General features: G+C 41.1%; 1 protein-coding gene and 2 long non-coding RNA genes across 3 annotated transcripts; 2 read left to right on the top strand and 1 right to left on the bottom strand.

Moving 5' to 3' along the window:
* The first annotated feature begins 9,396 nt into the window (after positions 1 to 9,396).
* LOC148363640 (uncharacterized) lies at positions 9,397 to 10,844 on the top strand. The gene is made up of 2 exons (XR_015850614.1): positions 9,397 to 9,642; positions 10,386 to 10,844. It is a non-coding gene; the product is annotated as an uncharacterized LOC148363640 (long non-coding RNA).
* Positions 10,845 to 10,933: 89 nt separating this feature from the next.
* Positions 10,934 to 12,078, bottom strand: LOC148363639 (uncharacterized). Its single transcript, XR_015850613.1, has 2 exons — positions 11,727 to 12,078; positions 10,934 to 11,309 (listed from the first exon to the last, which is right to left on the bottom strand). It is a non-coding gene; the product is annotated as an uncharacterized LOC148363639 (long non-coding RNA).
* Positions 12,079 to 13,254: 1,176 nt separating this feature from the next.
* On the top strand, positions 13,255 to 20,402 carry LOC148363638 (uncharacterized). The gene is made up of 5 exons (XM_088337322.1): positions 13,255 to 13,261; positions 14,815 to 15,674; positions 18,174 to 18,176; positions 20,000 to 20,169; positions 20,336 to 20,402. Exons 1-5 carry the CDS (start codon positions 13,255 to 13,257, stop codon positions 20,400 to 20,402), a joined length of 1,107 nt encoding a protein of 368 aa, XP_088193448.1.
* Positions 20,403 to 21,096: the final 694 nt, after the last annotated feature.

Genomic DNA, 21,096 nt, shown 5'->3' with positions numbered 1-21,096 from the left:
CGATATTGTTTAGCTCATTACAGTGCAGTGTCACAGTGATACGAAGGCTGCTGATTTATTTTGTGATTTTGACTTATTTACATTTTTTTCTGTTAATCTTTGAAACATGTTTAATCAGAGCAATGTGTTAGCTCCACAATTTGACACACCTATTCACTTTGGCAGGGGCAGGGGCATGTTTACCCCCATCCCCTCTGATAATAGTTCTACCCCAGGTGGTGCGACACATAGAGTAGAGGCAAGTTCCAGTGTGAGCACCCATAATGCAGCTGACCAACATGCTAGCCTACCTTCACCTCAGGTCAGACCCACATCTACGCCAAATTCCGCGAGTGAAATTTCTGAGGGTTTAGCTGATCACATGACAAATATTATTCAGGAGATAGGACATAAATTGGCTGATAGCATATTCTCAAATATACAGTCACATAATATAGTAGCTCCTAACGCTGCTGCCACACAAGATGAAGCAAACAGATTGAGTCAGGTGGTAACGCAGAGAAAGGTTAAGGAACCGCCGTCATTTATTGGGGATGGCTCAGACTCAATAACAATACATGAGTGGGAAGATCTAATGAGGACATTTATAAAAAGGAGTGATGTGAAACTTGAAGAGCAAGCAGAGGAAATCCTTATACATTTGAGAGGAAAAGCTAAAGATGTAGTTAGGTTTAGCATTAGAAACAGTAATATAGACGTCTATACCCGCCCTGACATGATTTATAGTCTTCTCAGGAAATACTTTAGCTGTACCAAGTACTCTGCTGTCCCTTTAGCTGACTTTTATTCAACTTTGCCCAAAGACCAGGAAGACCCCTATGACTACTGGCTGAGACTAAACAGAGCAGCTGACCTTGCCTCTGAGTGCTTGAGAGAGCAGGGCAAAACATTTGACAACCCTGAAATAGAGGTTACTCGCATATTTATTAGGAACTGCCCATGCAAGGAACTGGCACTCACTTACAGATCAAAAACCATCGAAAAGTGGTCAGCATGTGAGGTACTAGAGGTGCTGAATGAATACCACGCTGAGAAGAGCTACAAAGCAGATTCCCTACATATTGTGATATTCTAAAATGTATTTTCTGTAAAGTGAAAAGACAGCTCTTTGATATGCTTTGTTGTCAGTTTAACCAGAGTACTACAAAGAGATCAAAGAGATCAAACCCAGCAGAAAAAGCTAATGTTGTGACTCATCCATTTGCAGAACTGTAATAATAAAAACCTCATCATCCAGTCCAGCGTGAATGTGGATCTTTGGTGGGACACGTATAGCGCGGACATAAATTGGCTGATAGCATATTCTCAAATATACAGTCACGTAATACAGTAGCTCCTAACGCTGCTGCCACACAAGATGTAGCAAACAGATTGAGTCAGGTGGTTACACAGAGAAAGGTTAAGGAACCGCCGTCATTTATTGGGGATGGCTCAGACTCAATAACAATACATGAGTGGGAAGATCTAATGAGGACATTTATTAAAAGGAGTAATGTGAGACTTGAAGAGCAAGCAGAGGAAATCCTTATACATTTAAGAGGAAAAGCTAAAGATGTAGTTAGGTTTGGCATTAGAAACAGTAATATAGACGTCTATACCCGCCCTGACATGATTTATAGTCTTCTCAGGAAACACTTTAGCTGTACCAAGTACTCTGCTGTCCCTCTAGCTGACTTTTATTCAACTTTGCCCAAAGACCAGGAAGACCCCTATGACTACTGGCTGAGACTAAACAGAGCAGCTGACCTTGCCTCTGAGTGCTTGAGTGAGCAGGGCAAAACATTTGACAACCCTGAAATAGAGGTTACTCGCATGTTTATTAGGAACTGCCCATGCAAGGAACTGGCACTCACTTACAGATCAAAAACCATCGAAAAGTGGTCAGCATGTGAGGTACTAGAGGTGCTGAATGAATACCACGCTGAGAAGAGCTACAAAGCAGATTCCCTACAACAACCTGCGAATAGAGCGGAAATTGCCGTACACAAAGCTGAGGTGAACCATGGCCCACCCAGATTTTGATGCGCCGTTTATTCTGGCTGTCGACGCATCCTTTGATGGGATTGGAGCAGTCCTGTCACAGCTGCCACCTGGTGGAAAAGTAGCCAGACCAGTCGCCTTTGCAAGTAAGACGCTCTCTCGCTCCCAGCTCAACTACCCTGCACACAGGCTCGAATTTCTTGCCTTGAAATGGGCGGTATGTGATAAATTCAGCCATTGGTTGAAAGGAAGACACTTTACCACGTGGACCGACAATAACCCACTTACATACATTTTGACCAAACCAAGACTTGATGCGTGTGAACAGCGGTGGGTAGCGAAGCTAGCTGCATACAATTTTGACCTGAAGTACATTCCCGGACCAAAGAACATCGTAGCCGACGCTCTGAGCCGTGAGCCATTTGTACGGTCATGTGTGGGTCATCGCCTTGTTACCGAGCCCTATACTTCGCTCTTGGACCAAGTCAACAGGGTGAACAACAGTACTGTGCAAGAGGTGTTCAGAGTATCCAACAATTGTCACGCTGTTGTAGACGAGAGTGCTGGGACATCAGACGAGTCAGTAAAAAGGGCAATTCCATCAGGCTCCAATGGTTCTGTGACATCAGAAGAGGTTGCTGCTGTCTTTAGTGCTCAGTCCACTGGTGGCGTGGGTCAAGTGATGGGAACAGACGCCAACTTCAATCTTCTGCAGAAGGGAGATCAGTCAACGGCACTCCCACAGAGTCAGCTTGTTGGTTTACAAGAACAGGACAACACAATAAGCAGGACCATGTACTTTGTGCATAGACACAAGAGACCTACCAGGCGTGAGAGAGCTGTCGAGTCGCCTAGTGTGATGAAACTACTGAAGCATTGGAGCAGACTCACCATACAGAATGGCATGCTCTACAAAATAAGGAAAGATCCTCACATGGCCAAGAAAATCTTCCAGTTTGTGGTGCCTGATTCATTGAAACAGAAAGTCCTTCAAGGTTTACATGACTCAGCAGGTCACCAAGGCCAGAACCGTACTTTGTCTCTGGTGCGGCAACGATTCTTCTGGAATGGCATGGAACGTGATGTTGTGAATTATGTCAAATCCTGTCAGCGCTGTGTAGTAGGGAAAACACCGGAACCACACAACCGTGCACCACTCAAGAACATAGTCACCTCTGAGCCTATGGAGTTGGTCTGTATAGACTTTTGGACTGCTGAGCAAGAGAACAAGTCTGTAGATGTCCTGGTCGTAACTGATCATTTCTCCAAGATGGCGCACGCCTTCCCTTGCAGAAATCAAACCGCCAAACAAGTTGCTCGCCGTCTGTGGCAGGATTTCTTCCTTGTCTATGGTTTCCCACGGCATATCCACTCTGATCAGGGAGCTAATTTTGAGAGCAAACTGATCAAAGAGCTTCTAGAGATGGCAGGGGTGCAGAAATCCCATACCACTCCGTACCACCCCATGGGAAATGGCATCGCAGAACGATTCAACCGAACATTGGGAGATATGATCAGAACCCTTCCCCCTCAGCCCAAAGCAAAGTGGCCACAAATGCTGCAGCAGCTCACATTCTGCTATAACTGCACAGAGCATGAGACAACAGGGTTTGCACCGTTTTACCTAGTGTTTGGTAGGATCCCTCGTCTCCCTGTCGATGTCATGTTTCAACATGCTAATACCAATGATGCTGTTGTCAGCTACTCTGACTTTGTACGCCATCTGAAGAAAGATCTACATGAAGCTGCTCAAATTGTACAGAGGAATACTCTCAGAGAACAGACTCGTCATGCCAAGCTGTACAACCGTAGGGCCAAAGGATCACCTCTCGTCGTGGGAGACCGGGTGTTGATCGCCAACAGAGGTGTCCCGGGGAAACGCAAAGTTGCAGATAAGTGGGAGTCAACCCCGTATGAAGTCATATCAGTCAAGCCTGATCTCAATGTCTACAGAGTCAAGGATTGTCTGACGGGCAAAGAGAAGGTAGTTCACAGGAATTTGCTGCTCTCTGTTAGCTTCTTGCCCTGTGAGGATGATCTGGCCAGCGAATCTGAACACTCAGAGTCTGACGCTGCTATGCATGGAAGTGATGTATGCCCTGATTTACCTGACGCGGTTGAAGACAGTGATGTCCGTACAGTAAACTGGGTGATACAGGCAGGTGAAGAGCAAGTTCATCCAGAGGTAGAGGATAACTCACTAGACAGCAGATCTGATGCCCAGTCCGACTCTCGCAGTGTTGATACATCCAGCCGAGGAAGTCAGCACATCCCCGAACAAGATGTTGACCATACTTCAAGTGACAATACGGAAAGCCCATCACAGTGCTCTGAAAACATGATCCCTTTGGGTATGGGTCTCCCAGACGAGACCCCATTGAACACTGACCATCTGGACGCAGACTCCCCTGATACTGACTGTTTAGACTTGACTGCCCCAGACCTTCAAGCTCAGGTTATTTGTGCTCAACCTAACCGTTATGGTCTTAGGGTCCGCCAGTCCATCAGGCCTCCTAGTCGTCTTATTTGTCAGATGAATGACCATGTGGTAGGTGACAATCATCTGTCCGCAATATCTGCAAGTTCCTAGTTTAAGTTCAGTAGAGATGCACTTTCAGTTTGAGTAACAAAGCTTGAGTAAGAAACAAGAATTGTGCCTATGTGAGCACTTACAACTACAGGAACAATGTTTGATATTTCAGAGATGTAACAGGCATCTTTGAGTCTGTGCTTAGTTAGGAGTTTGCTCGCCTCCTTTCTTTTCACACTCCTTTTTGGGAGAGTTTTAGAACTGACATGCACTTCAGTTTGTTCCTTGTAATACTGTACCAGTTTTCGTGTCCTCTTTTTCATCAGTATTTGCCTTTTTGGCATGTGATTTTTTTTCTGTTTAGTGTAGCACTCCCATATTTAGCAGAATTTCAGGGGGGTGTATGTAACGGGTGTAATAATAACTTTTATTTTATTGAAATTCCTGCTAAAATATGTGTATAGTTTTTGGTAAATGTCCTGCAATGCTGAGTCCAACAGTGCCATCTGCTGGTATGGGGTGGGGTTTGGTTTTGGCTTCTAACATGTGACCAGGAGGCGGGGTTTTGTCAGTTTAACCAGAGTACTACAAAGGTAAGACATATCTTTTGGTGCTCCACAAAATAAGTTAATTTTAAACATTATAACCCCAGCTGACAAATCTCTCACCATGCATAGTAATGTGATTGATATTGTCAAGCTGTTTTGATTTATTTTCGTTTTGTTTCTGTTTTACTAAATATTAATTCCCCTTGTAGAGATCAAAGAGATCAAACCCAGCAGAAAAAGCTAATGTTGTGACTCATCCATTTGCAGGTAAATTGTACCCATTTTTATACTCATTATTGTTTTTATTCCTATTTTTTCATATACATTAAAAAAGGATGATGTTGGTTAAAATTCAGAGTAAAGAAAAACATGTTGAATTCATTGTAAACGTTAAAAATCCACTATACGATCTCTTGTTAAAAGTATCTTGTTAAAATGCAAAGATTTATAAATGTATTGTGATATTCTAAAATGTATTTTCTGTAAAGTGAAAAGACAGCTCTTTGATATGCTTTGTTGTCAGTTTAACCAGAGTACTACAAAGAGATCAAAGAGATCAAACCCAGCAGAAAAAGCTAATGTTGTGACTCATCCATTTGCAGAACTGTAATAATAAAAACCTCATCATCCAGTCCAGCGTGAATGTGGATCTTTGGTGGGACACGTATAGCGCGGTTACATGAGTATATCGGCAATTAGAAAGGTCCGTCGGACAAACAAACGGGGTTTTGGCAAACTTTACAAGGGAAAAAAATGAGTTTACTAAAGAAGAGGGGTCGGTGGGTGTCGTGTGGTGAGAACCTGACTGACAAGGAATCCAAGCTTTTAGGTTGCTACATAGTGAATGTGACGAGAACGTTTGTTTAAATAAAACACTGATGCATAAGTTAAAAAGTTCGACCATCACTCAGCCGGAGACGCTACAGTAATGGAGTAATCCAAGAGCAATCAAAAGCAATCCAGTTAAATTACTCTAATACTGTAGTATTCGGATTACGTTACTGGTTCCATTTTCAACTATATCGGATTACATTAAAGTAACCTACCCAACCCTGCGAAACAATAATTGCTCAATATTGATGGGTGACACATATCTACACCCTTGTGCTCCCAATGTCCCAATCCTCAAATGGCAAAGCACACACTTAACAAAAATGAATATCTGCAAGTACGCGCGCACACTAAATTGCATGCCACTGCTGTCATGTCGTTTGTTTTTCTGTCCTCTGATTGGTCGCGCCCCAAAAGCTCCACCCACTAAAGAGATGCTGTATTTTTCCACTCCAAAGTAAAAAAGTACATCCAGTCTATTCTTCTTCTCTTCTTCCTTGCAACACACCAAGCTCGTTCTCTCATTCGCGGTTAAATCAAAATCAGAGAATTTAATCAAGGGATGGCAAAATCTGTTTGGCTCTGGGGCAGGATCCAGTCTTTCTGTTCCCAGGCAGGCTGCATCAGTAAAAGAAATCTAAATGTTTAGCTTTGTTTTTCAGTATAATACTTTATCACTTAGACTACATAAGTAACCCACCTTTCATATTATAATCATAGATGACAAGGCATCTTTTATAAGCAAAACACATTTATTCCCAAAACACGTGGGAAAACGATTTTCATGCTTGTTAACTGCTTCATTTTAACAGTTGAGTGAATGCAGTTTTACACCTGAACCAACTCACTCACTACACAAACCCAACACTGCCCTCTAGCGGCCAGATACAACATTTGGTTTGTATTTGTATAAAAAAAAAAAAAATCATAATTTTGATAGAAATGACTTAGAGCAGGCGGTTCAAACGTAAGGCATAGGGACCAGATCTGGCCTGTTGGATGAATTAATCCGGCCCGCCATAAATTTTTCAATATCAGCGCGTGATCGTGGTTTTCTTTTATTCCAGCATGAAAATTGCAAAAGTAAGAACGGGACTATTTTAAATACAGTCCTAACCCCCGAAAACATGTAAAAGGAAACGTTTTTTTATGCGCGTCTAAGAAATTTACAGAACGACACGCACAACAAAAGGAGCTGCAAAGATTATTTCGGCCAAAAGATGTGATCAGCAAGTAGAATTTTTTTAAAGTTACGTACACTACACATAAAACCATGGTATAATCATTTATTTTTTGTTTGTACAAATACATCTACGTCTTTGACACACAGAGAAGAAGCGGGAATATTGTTTAACCAACTAGAAAATCTGTGACAAGACTGAAAAGTAAACTTGTCCTCTGGTGGGCACAACAGGTCCCTTATTAAAGGACTAACAGGCTCAGAGATCTTTTCTTCCCGGGGACATATCCACTGTAAACAAGCATGCGAACCTATAAAAAGTGAAAAGTAAATTATGACGAGGGTTAACTGTATTTAAAGCCAAAGCAATGTTAAAAAAGCTCTACTTGAATTTAGAGGAATGGTGGCAAGGTATCAGAGTTCAACCCAAAAATCGGAATTAACTCTAACCCTAATAATAACCCTAACCCCTATCCACAATCCTGAATCTAACACTAACCTTAAGACTAAACCTAACCCTCTAGCCCTGACCCTAACCCTAAACTTAACCTTAAACCGAACCCTAACCCTAACCCTAACCCTGCTTGCTGGAAAACCTCAACTCCAACAAAACCATAACTCCAGCCCCAACCAAAACCCTAACTCATACTCCAACCAAAGCCCTAACCACAACTCCAGCCAAAACCTTAGCTCCAAACATACCTTAATGATAACCCTAACCCCCACGTAGTCCTAACACTAACCCCTAAACCTTACCCTAACCCAAGCTCCAACTAAAATCATAAGCCCTTCTCCCTCCTCTGGCTCCATAACTAAACTGTAATTTAACATGGCCAGGGCTCGATCTCACATTCATTCATCTATGTCAATGATCTTATGTGCAACCAGTGATTACTTTTAAAAGTTTGTGTTTAGGAAGTCAAGTCAATCTTAAAACCCCTTAATTCAGGAAAAATGCTAACTGGTAAAAACACAATCCCCAACTTTAAAACAAACAAACACTGAGCAAACCCTAACTCCAACCAAAACCTTAACCGTAATCAGGGTTTGGTAGGGTTACTTTAACTTGATTACTTTCAATTACTTTTGGATTACTCCAATACCAAATATGCTAATAAAAGACAAAATAAACTAAATATGAATTAAATTACTAAATTTTGTGCAGGCTTGGGGAGTAACAGAATACATGGAACGGCAAAAATGATGTTGGCAAGCTGTTAGGATTTATTTTCATTTTGTTTCTGTCGCATTTTATGTTAGTTTTGCCGGAGATCAAAGAGTTCAAACGTAAGGCATAGGGACCAGATCTGGCCTGTGACTCACCACGTGTTGTGAGTCATAATTTTATTCATATTTAGTTTCTTTTTTCTTTTATTAGTATATTTGGTATTGGAGTAATCGAAAAGTAATTGAAAGTAATCAAGTTAAAGTAACCCTACCCAACCCTGACCGTAATCCAGCGAAAGCCCTAACTAGAACTCCTGCCAAAACCCTAACCAAAACCCTAACCAAAACCTTACATCCAAACAAACCTTAACGATAACCCTAACCCTCTCACTAACCCTAACCCTAAGCTAGCCCTAACCCTATACCCAAACCCGAAGCCCTACCCTAACACCGAGTAAACCCTATTCCTAGCTCCAACCAAAAATGTAACTCCAACTCAGGCAAGACCCCAACTAAAATAATCTCCCAACCCAAACTCCAACTAAAAGCATGGGCCTTGCTCCATCCAGTGACATAGGTGGGAATTAAACTCACGACACTACATCGATGCGTTAATTACCTTACCAATTGAGCTGCTAGTAATTGTTGTTAATGAAATAAAGTCAGTCCAAAAACCCCAAATTCAGGAAAAATGCAACCTAATGAAGTTCCTAACCCCAACTTTATATTAAACAAACACTGAGCACAAACCCTAGCCCTAACCCTAACCCTTTAGACACTAAAGCCTTCTTTAAAGACACAGACACACATGCGCTCTTACACAAAAACAGCCTACATCCAAAACACACCTACAGGGACTTAATCAAATCACAGTTGCTCAGATTCCACAGAATCTGCTCACAGAATACAGACTTTGAAAGGCTACCCAAACCCTTTTCAAAGCACTGAGACCAAGAGGATACTCAGGGGTGTCAAACTCATTTTAACTCGGGGGCCACACGATAGAACAAACATTCTGTCGGGGGCCGGACTAGTGGATTAAAGAGAAAGAAAAAGAGAGATAAAGAAATAAGAGAAAGAGGGAGGGAAAAGGAGAGAGGGCAGGAAAAAGAAAGAAAAAGAGAGAGAGAGGGAGAGAGCGTGAGAAACAAAAGAGATAGAAAGGCTGAGTCCCATTCTTCGCACTTTCACTCGCTATGTGCCCTAGTCACTCGGTTTGCGCGTTCACGTGAAAATGGGGTGTGTCCCGATACTCTCAAGTCCGAGGCAGAAGTGACCTCAAACCATGTCGTAACCACTTCAAGACCGAGGGGGCTCCCTACCTCACTTGGCGGCGAAGTGACTACCCAGAAGGCTTTGCGAATTCTCAATATCAACAAACATGCCCGGAAAGGAACCGCACAAATGTAAGTAGTTTTCCACAACCACGCATGTATTTGCAACAAAATGTATTGAGATATCTTAGTTAGACGTAAATGCAATAGAAAATCGTATTTTCGCGTTAAAACATGAACATTGCAAAATCGCTACTTTACGAAGTGCACAAATCTACCAAGGGAGCTGCCAAAAAATAATCTTCACGCTACAAACTGTAAAGTAGGATAACTGTGCAGAAAATCACGGTTCAGCCCATCCCTGTTTTTATCTTAAACGAGTCGTACTTTTACATCTACATGGAGCATAGTCAGAATACCGTTCTGGACATAAGCCCTTGTTTACTGCACACAATTTCAGGTGTCGTGTTTTATTTACAATATGATTATTTCATGTGAGATCAGAATGCATTAGTTTTCATCATGCATTATGAGTAATGTCTCCGAATTTCACGTGGAAATACAGTTGAAACAAATTACTATCACATAGTCCACTGCCTTCTCTGTAAACACATATTAAGTAAACTAATTACCTTCTCAAAATGTTGTCCAAATGTGGAGACAATTCTAAAGCATATGTGATGCTGGCCAATAGAAGGCTCTTACAGCCATAAGAATAACATGTCATTTTTTGTATCTATTCACTATCAAATAATTATCCAGAACACATCCTATAATTTCCTGTCTCATATCAACTTGTTGAGCATCCTATACACAGTTGTTTTGTACAATACATCAGCATTAAGTAATTCTTGTTTTTTCCACCCAACCTAAAGGCCACTGTAGAACGTCCCGTGGAAGAGCTGGTCACCATCACAGCTACCACGCCATCCACACCACCGGGCACGTCGTTGGCACCTTCTAATCCGGCGCCAAACCCCAAATCACCCAGAAAAAAAAGGAAGCACGATACACTCCTTGACTTTTTGAAAGCGGAGTCTGCCGGAGCGAGGAAAAGGCTCGAAGAAACTGTGGCCAAAACTGAGCTGTTCCCGTCCTTTTTGGGAAGCTCGTGGACAAATTTCCAGAACAGTGACATCTCTGCAATGTTTCCCTTTGTTTTATAAAAGTTTTTTTTTTTTTTTATTAAGAACTCAATGAAGTTCCAGTTTGTGTTTCCAGCTTTATGGAAGTATTGGTATATTTTTGTTAAAATTTGTGACACATTATTTATTTACTATTATGTATTTTGGCCCAATGTGAGTTTGTTTTTCTGAAAGTAAACTATTATTTAACCCAGAGTCATTTGTAGTTGTTTTCTGTCCAACAGTCACATAGTTCACACACAGTATCTCACATCATTATGAAATAAACCACCAAGGTGTTACTCAAAATGAAGATGTTTATTGAATAGTAATGCAGAAAAGCACATAATGCAAATGTGGGTCTGACTTCCAGAGCCTAAAATATGGCTTTTGGGCAATTTATTCCATATTAACTGTGGACAATTCTTTGTACGGTGGACCTGGGAACCCTGAAGACCCGTGACACCACACGGTAGGACAGAGCGTGGACCAGCCAGTACACGTAGATCAGGACCTCCAGCCATGGCCCTGTTCCCTCTTTAGCAGCTCCTGCAGGGCCCACATAACCTTCTTGCTCAACCTTAAGTCCTGAATGAGTTCTGACTCCACATCCAACCATAAGCACAGGATGGGAACATTCCTGTCCAACCTGTCCACGCTTATGGGACAGCCACTCTGGAACACAATAGATAACAAACAAATTAGACATAAATGTGGGCATAGAAAAGAAAAAGACCGCTTTAACTGTGATGTAAGCATCATGAAAAAATGTTGAAATGACCTTTTTATATTCAATGACAACTCTTTTGAATTAAATTCCTTATGAACTAAGGTTTTTGGGTCGTACAGGGAAGTTTGGTGACGATATTATGTCAGCTAAAGGGTCAGGTGGACTGTTCTTGTGTTTGTTTACGTTTCGTCATGTCACAGATTCAAGACCCCTACTATATGTCATAAAATGGCATTAAGATACTAATAAGTAGATTGCCATTTATGTCTACACAAACATAGGGTATTATGTGAACGTGCATTGTATGTTAACTCTTACTGTATTTGACCGAACGGGTCATTTTTTTTAATGAGTGTACGTACCTTGTAAAGATGAATCAGCACTACATAGCGCCGAAGCTGTCTTCAGTATAGCACATTTCTCCTCCGTTGATTGGAGACACGGAAAAGATGATGAGCTTTCAGGCAATCGGTAATAACACAGCAGTAGCGGGCATTTTTAACGTTGCACGAACTCTCCAACTGACACACTACAGGTTGAGACTCGAGTTGTTTACATGTGACGTAGACCAATACGTCACTGAGGTCTACAGCCAATTAATATTACCGCCATCTCCTGGACAGGGGTGGAACCTTGCAAGTCTTGTCCAAACCATCTCCACTTTGCACTCAACTCGCGGAGGGCACTCCTCTATCGAGGGACCTCACTGGAGGGTTCTCAGGGCCGAGTGAGAGAAATGGGATTGGGCCAATGTCTTGAGAGAGGGGAAAAAGAAAGGGAGAGGAAGAAAGAAATCCAAAGAGAAAAAGAAAGACAGAAGAAAGAGAGAAAAGAGAAAAGAAAGTGTGAAGGGTAGGGAGAGAGAAAGAGAAAAGAGAGAAAAGGAAAAAAGGAAGTTAGAGCAAAAGAAGTTAGAAAGACACAGAGAGAGAAAAAAACAAAGAGCAACAAAGCAAGAGAAAAAGAGAGACACAGAGAGTGAAAGAGACAGAGACAGAGAGTGGGAGTAAAGGGGTGGAAAAGAGATAGAGAGACAGAAAGAAAGAAATACAAGTACGGTGTCTTTGTTCGAGGCACCTGGCTTTGGCAACATCAAGTTGACATGTTTCAACCTGCAGCTTGTTTTTCTCTTGTGCCTCTCTGAGTCTTGTCTCGCGGGCCGGATTCAATCCCTGAGCAGGCCTGATCTGGCCCGCGGGCCGCCAGTTTGACACCTGTGCTCTAGATCTCTCCTCAGGCAAGTCCGTAAAACATTTTTCACCACAGGGCAACTGGACACACAGAAAATCATCCCCCTAATAAGCACCTACTCAGCATTTAGCCAAACTGCTAATAGAAAAATTAAACGAAATATAAACCAGACACTACAGAACACAGGCATAACCCAAGATTACAAAATCATCTCAGCCTTTAAAAGAAACAAAAACCTCAAAGATTACTTAGTAAAAAGTAAATTACCAGAAATCACCATAACACGAACACGGGGCCCCACATTCTACAAACAAGCCACCACAGTTAGGAACACCGCCACCAACACAAACTACCTAATTAAACAAACACTCACACCTAATACGGAAAACTGTATATATGTTATAAAGTGTAAACACTGTGACATTAAATATATAGGAGAGACAGGAAATTCATTCAGATGTAGATTAGCACAACACATTTATAACATCAGAAACAGCAGGGAAACTAACACACACTTAGTAGCCCACTTCATACATCATGGGCTACAGGCACTAGAAATATGGGGCCTACAAACAAACGGCAATTGGACGCAAGAAGAAAGACGCAAGGCAGAAAAACACTGGATAATAAAACTCAACACTCTCTTTCCAGATGGACTAAACAAACGCAGGTAAAACAAGAAAAGCTCCAGTTTCTTGAATGGCCAGTGCAAAAACTTACTTTCCCAAGGGCCTCGGATTTAGGGGACCTTGGGAAAGAAACATTGCTTCCTAACCCTAAACCTAACCCTAACTCTAACCCTGACCCTAACCCCAATCGTAACCCCAGCCCTAACCCTAAACCTAACCCTAAACCCAACCCTAACCCTAATGTTTTTATTTATTTATATATTTTCATTTTATTTTCATTTTTTTTAAATATGAACTTAACCCTTTTACCTTAACCCTTACCCCAACCCTATATCTATATTTATTTTTATTTTTGTTTTTGTTTTTATTTTTATTTTTATTTTCATTTTTACTCTTTATATTTTAGTATTTATTTTTAATTTCAACTTTATTTTTATTTAGTTTTATTTTATTTTTACTTTTTTAAAATATCACCCTTACCTTAACCCTAACCCTAACCCTACCACTACCACTACCCCTAACCCTAACCTTTATATGTATTTATTTATTTTATTTTTATTTTTGAAATTTGTTTTTCTGTTTTTTCATAATTATTATTATTACTTTTTTATTTTTATGACCCCAACCCTAACCCAAACCTAACTCTAAGCCTCACCCTCACCTCAACCTCACCTTACCCTTTTCATTTTTTGTTTAATTATTTTATTATATGAGCCGAACCACAACCGTGACCCTAACCATAACCCTTACCCTAACCCTTATTTGTTTTTAATTTTCAATCTTGTATTTTGTATTTTTTAATTTTATGACTTAACGTTAAGTGTACCCGTAACCGTAATCCCAACCCTATCCCTAACCCTAATCATAACCCCTAACCCTTTATTTATTTCACTTTCTATTTCTTTGTTCACTTCTTTTTTAATATTATTTATTTTTTAAATATATGACCCTGAATGTAACCCTGACCTTAAACCCTGACCGTAACCCGAAACCCTAAACCCTACCCTAACCCAAGTTCCAACTAACATCATAAGCGTATCTCCTTTCTCCTGCTTCATGACTTAAGTGGGCTTTGACATAGCCAGGGCTCAACTTCACAACCATTCATGGCTAAGTTGATGATCTTATTAGTTGTGCTACCAGTGAGTTAAATTTGAAAACCTTGTTTAGGAAGTCAAGTCAATCTTAAAACCCTAAATTCAGGAAAATTGCTAATTAGTAAAAACATGAACCACAACTTTAAACCAAACAAACACTGGGGAAACCCTAACTCCAAACAAAACCTTAACTCTAGCTCCAAACAAAACCGTGACCCCTAATCCGCCCAATGCCCTAAGTATAACTCAAGTCAAAACCTTAACCTAAACCTTAGCTCCAAACAAACCTTAACGATAACACTAAGCACACAGACAATTAAACAATACGTCACATTATAAGAAATTAACAAAACCAATATACCCAGAAACAGCCCAGAAAATAGAAGATATCCTACAAACACTTCTAGAAAATGAATATATAACTAAGAAACAAAAACGCTACCTAATAGGGGAAGAGAAAGCCAGACCCCGTAGATTTTACCTGCTACCTAAAATACACAAACCACCACTATCGTGGACTATTCCGTATGAAGTGCCGACAGGAAGACCAATTGTCTCAGATTGCGGCAGTGAATCCTACAGGATCGCGGAATACATAGACCACTTCCTCACTCCACTATCCACAAAACATAACAGCTACATTAAAGACACATATGATTTCGTAAACAAAATAAAACAGATTAAAATAACGCAGGACACAATCTTATTTACCATGGACATAGATAGCCTCTACACAAACATAAACACGGTCGCAGGGTTAACAGCAGTAAAGCGCTGGATGGAAAAATACCCGGACGACAAACGCCCAAACACAGAATTACTACAACTACTAGAAATTAACCTCACTAGGAATGACTTTGAATTCAACAAGGAATTCTACTTACAGATTAGTGGCACAGCCATGGGTAAAAAATTTGCACCTGCCTATGCTAACATTTACATGGCGCATTGGGAGGAAACAGCTTTTGAAAAATGCGACAAACTACCCACCAATTATTTTAGGTACTTGGATGACATTTGGGGAACATGGACACATAGCAGAGAGGAATTCAACCAATTCATAGAAATCCTCAACACACACCATAGTACAATTACGCTCAAACATTCTACAAATGACCACCAGATAGATTTTCTAGACACAACCACTTACAAGGGATCCTCATTCACTCAAACACAAACTTTAGACACTAAGGCCTTCTTTAAAGACACAGACACACATGCACTCTTACACAAAAACAGCCTTCATCTAAAACACACCTACAGAGGCTTAATAAAATCACAGTTGCTCAGATTCCACAGAATCTGCTCGCAAGATACGGACTTTGAAAAGGCCACCCAAACCCTTTTCAAGGCACTGAGACCAAGAGGATACTCAAAATCTTTCCTCAGGCAGGTCCGTAAAACATTTTTAACCACAGGGCAACGAGACACACAGAAAATTATCCCACTAATTAGTACCTACTCAGAATTTAGCCAAATTGCTAATAGAAAAATTAGACAAAATATAAATCAGACACTACAGAACACAAGCATAATCCAAGATTACAAAATCATCTCAGCCTTTAAAAGAAACAAAAATCTCAAAGATTACTTAGTAAAAAGTAAATTACCAGAAATCAACATAACACAAACGCAGGGACCCACATTCTACAAACAAGCCACCACAGTTAGGAACACCATTACCAAGACAAACTACCTAATTAAACAAAGAATCACTCCCACCACAGAAAACTGTATTTATGTCATAAAATGTAAACACTGTGACATGGCCTGGACGGATCTATTGACACTAACAAAGATGTTATATAATGAAATTGTGAATATGTTTGATTTTTGAGAAGGTTTGTTCAAACCTCACTTTGTGTTTGCTGTTAAAAACGTAATATTGGAATATAATATTGTGAATGTGCTTAATTGCTGTTGAGATTGTCATGATTGTTTTCTGTTTTTAGTGTCAATAAATTTGTTCAAACCAAAAATATATAGGAGAGACAGGAAATTCTATCAGATGTAGATTAGCACAACACATTTACAACATTAAGAACCTTAAACAAAGTAATACACATCTTGTCGCACACTTCATTCGACATGGACTACAGGCATTACAAATATGGGGCCTAGAAACAAATAGCAATTGGACTCAAAAAGACAGACGTAGGGCAGAAAAAGGCTGGATAGGAAAATTAAACACACTCTTCCCAGATGGACTAAACGAACGCAGGTAAGACAAGAAACGCTCCAATTTCCTGAATGGCCAGCGCTAATAAGACTTGGTTTCCCAAGAACCCCCCAAAATTTTTTTTGAGGGACCTTGGGAAAGTAAGATTGCCTCAAAAACCTAACCTAACCCCTAACCCTAAACCCAAACCCTAAACCATACCCTAACACTGAGGAAACCCTATTCCTAGCTCCATTCAAAACTGTAACCTTCACTCAGGCAAACCCCTAACGAAACTAATCTCCTAACCCAAGCTCCATACAAAAGTAAAGAGCTGGCTCCATCAGGTGGCGTAGGTGGGGACTGAACTAACGACACTTCACTGATATGGCAATAACCTTATCAATTGAGCTACGAATAATTCCTTTGGGCACTAGTTGTATATGAAATAAAGTCAGCCCCAAACCCCTAAATTAAATGTGCAGACTGATAAAATTTATAACCCCAACTTTAAATCAAACAAACTCTGAGCAAACCCTAACCAACCACTAAATCTAGGTCTAATCATGACCTAACAACTGTAAGTTTACTTGAACCCACTACACCCTAACTCTAACCCTAACACTGCTTGCTGGAAAACCGTATCTCCAACAAAACCCTAACTCTAGCTCCAACCAAAACCCTATCTAATACTCCAACCAAAGCCCTAACCACAACTCCAGCAAAAACTTTATTTCCAAACAAACCTTAAGGATAACACCAGCTTCCATCTTAATCTAACCCTAAACCGTAAACCATACCCTAACCCAAGCTCCAACTAAAATCTCGAGCCTATCTCCTTCCTCTGGCTTTTCACACCTACACTGTGCTTTGACATAGTCAGGGCTCAAACTCACAACCATACACAACTGAGTCAATGATCTTATCAATTGCGCTAGCAGTTCTCACCAAAGTTTTTGTTTAGGAAGTCAAGTCAATCTTAAAACCCCTTAATTCAGGAAAAATGCAAAATAGTAAAAACGAACACAAACCCCTACTTTAAACAAACAACCACTTAGAAAACCCTAACTCCAACCAAAACCCTAACCAAAAACTTAGCTCCAAACAAACCATAACGATAATCCTAACCATCTCACCAACCCTAATCTAACTCTAACCCTAAACCCAAACCCGAAGCCCTACCCTAAAACTGAGCAAACCCTATTTGTAGCTCCAACCAAAACTGCAACCCTAGCTCAGGTAAACCCCTAACTAAAATAATCTCCTAACCCAAGATACAGTTAAAAGCATAGGCCTTGCTCCATCAAGTGACATAGGTAGGGATTGTACTCATGATACTACATAATTACATCAATGATCTTATCAGTTGAGCTCCCAGTAATTACTTTGACTGATTGTTGTTTATAAAAAGAAGTCAGTCCCAAAACCATAAATTCAGGAAAAATGCAAACTACTAAAAACCCTAACCCCAACTTTAAATCAAACAAACCCTGAGCAACCCCTGACCCAACCATTAAATCTACTTGAACCGACGACTACCTAACCTTAACTTTAACTTCAACCTTAACCTTAACCCTAACCTTAACTCTAACCTTAACCCTAACCTTAACCCTGAGAAAACCCTGACTCTGCCACTCTGTGACATAAAAGGGCTTGAACTTTAATCGCTTCATGCTTAAGTCAATAATCTTATCAGTCGAGTTACCAGTAATTACTTGTCTTGTTCGTGTTTAGGAGGTGAGGTCAAGCTCGAAACCCCAATTTAAGGAAAAATGCAACCTAGTAGGAGCAGCACGGCAGTGCAGTGGTTAGCGCATGTGCGCCACAGTTCTGAGGTCATGAGATCGAATCCTCCGGTGCGGAGTTTGCATGTTCTTCCCATGCCTGTGTGGGTTTCCTTCGGGCTCTCCGGCCTCCTCCCACATTCGAAAAACATGCATATCAGGTTAATTGGCCGGTCCAAATTGTCCCTAGGTGTGAATGAGCGAGTGAGTTGTCTGTCTCTGTGTGCCCTGCGACTGGCTGGCAACCAGTTCAGGGCGTCCCCTGTCCCCTGCCCCAAGATAGCTGGGATGGGCTCCAGCAACCTCGCGACCCTACTAAGGATAAGTGGTGCAGATAATAGATGGATTTGTGTATCAAAAAAGACTGAGAAAGAATACAAACTACAGAGACTCAAAGTGACCAAAATGCACTGTTTTACTTCTCATTTTTCACACAGTTTTTTAAGGATTTGGGGTACATGTAGCAGCAAGATGACAGACAATTATCTCAGCTCCCTTTGGGTGAGCTTCATGTCGTATAAAATAAATACCAATATCTTGACCCAAGAGTATTTTATTAAAAATGCACGATATTTTATTTCATGTACTTCTACTTTTTATTCAGATCAATATCGTTTTTTAATGAATGAAAGGTTGGTTTGGTTTTTTTACCTTCAGGAGGCTCTAAAGCAGGGGTCTCCAACGTGAAGCCCGCGGGCACCAGTGTGCCTCCTAAGGACAACTGAGGTGCCCGTGAATCTGTTCTGAAAATAGCTTACCAGTGCTGGGTAATTGTGATTTTCTAGTAAAACGAGCCTTTTAGTGGTTGGCCAAGTCTATTTAACCCTTCTTTCAACAATTAACCTGGTAACAACACAGCAACAATGTAGCAATAACTTGATACGTTTTTATTTTAGAAATACATTTCAAACTGGGTGCCCTTTGCGCTAATTCGTAACAAAAAGTAGCTCATCTTGCTAAGGTTGAAGACCCCTGCTCTAAAGGATTCCGAATTTCCCAATAACTTTTCATTGGAATGACATAAAAATGTTAGTTTAACAAGTCCTTATAATTTGATACAGGTAAGCAATTTTATTTGTTATTGTTATTTTTTTTTTTCAAATTCATGCACAGTTTACGTGTATGTCTGTGTTTTTCTTCCTACTAGAGTTAAAGCTGTGAATCTACATACTGTTGGGTAATTTTCGTCTATTATCAAAACGAACAAAAGTTACTTATCTGACTCCAAATTACGGTAACCTTACCCGCCATTCATCCAACAATTACGCGCGCTCGTTCTGCAATTGAGAGGTCTTAGGAAGCCGGCATTTTCACACACGAGTGGATTTATTCCTTTACAAACAAATCTAATACAAACACCTGGATCTCGGGTCCCTCTCAATACAACCCTGTGCGTCTCTGTCACCTCAGCAGACGAACTCTCTCTTCCGAGTTGGCCAGGGCGGTTTTAGATTACACAATATGCAAATAATATGGCTAAATATGGAAAGACAACAACCTGGCATAAAATCATTGGCTATGTATATGCTGGAGTTAACTTTAGCTTTCTTATGATTGGCTTTCTTTGTTCTGCAGGATGGCGTGGCGACTCCTCCTTTCTGTGGTATGCAGGGGTGATCTGGCGCCTCTTTATCTCATCTGGGTGTTCCTGTAACATTCCAGTCATGCTTTCGCACTCAATCACTCCTTATATGGCAACACAAGCACACCGCATACCGCAACCGCTCAGCAGCACAGCATAATAACATATTCTTTTATTCCCTCTCATGACCTCAGACTACTGAGGTCATCACCTACACCACGTTCTTACAGCTCCGATGCTCGGAGAGGGACAGCACCACCGTCATCCTGTGGCTCTTTTTGTGGGATCAGCATGTACTGCCCTCCTTTTGGCAGTGGGCCCAGCGTGCGTTCGATGGTCCTTACAGTCAGGGATCTGATACAAGGTATACAACAACATCCGCACAACACCATAATAGCCGTAAAAACTGCAAGCGAAATCAAAATGGAAGCAATCAAACTCTTATACTTTCCAAACACATTCAACCAATCAGAATACCAACTTGAGTCGACTCCTGAATGCTCCTTCATTTTATTACTCAATGTACGCAGTCCCTCCAATGCCTTGGTCAGGCGGCCATCAGGAGAGGTGTTGTTGGGAATCAGAGTGCAACACTGATCCCCAAAAATGCCACACACCCCTCCTCTCTCAGCCAAAACCATATCTAACCCTATTCTATTTTGGAACGCCATCAATGATGTCGCAGCTAGTTGCTCATGCACTGCTTGGAGTGCGGAAGTAGTAAAGTTTGCCAATCGCTGGACATTATAGTGGATATAATTAATTCTATCCACGTTCTTATTTACCGTTACAAACAGGAAGATACTCTCCCATCCTGCTGCCACCTGGTCAACCAATTTATACTCATCCGGGACCCCTCTAGGAACGCCAATCGCATCTATGTACGTAGGGTCACCGGCACTAAGCCATTCTTGCATATCCCTTTTCCTCCTTGGGAGGAAGGGGACTCTTCCCCATTGTACACTATCTTTCCAATTCATCTTGGTGAGGTCTACCGCTGTCACGCTAACTGGCATGATCAACGTGACCAAGGCACACCTACCTGAGGCATTGGTGGGCAATCTGTCGTACAACACTTTCGTTCCACACCACAGCCAAACATCAGCTCGAGCAAGCGGGGTACCTGCTGGCAGAGACACATTATCGCCGCACCATGACTCTTGGATCTGGCCAATGCCAGTCCCTGTTCCATTTAACTTTAAACATATAAAATTTTGCCTAGCCACTTGAGTGCTAAAGATGGGTTTTCCTTTTTCCATCCCTGTTACAGGAAAGACCTGATCCAGTTGGG

The sequence above is a fragment of the Urocampus carinirostris genome, chromosome 6 (assembly GCF_059441175.1).
Source record: "Urocampus carinirostris isolate Australia breed hairy pipefish chromosome 6, RoL_Ucar_1.0, whole genome shotgun sequence".
Classification (NCBI taxonomy): Eukaryota; Metazoa; Chordata; class Actinopteri; order Syngnathiformes; family Syngnathidae; genus Urocampus; species Urocampus carinirostris.
This window is presented reverse-complemented; position numbering and strand designations above follow the sequence as displayed.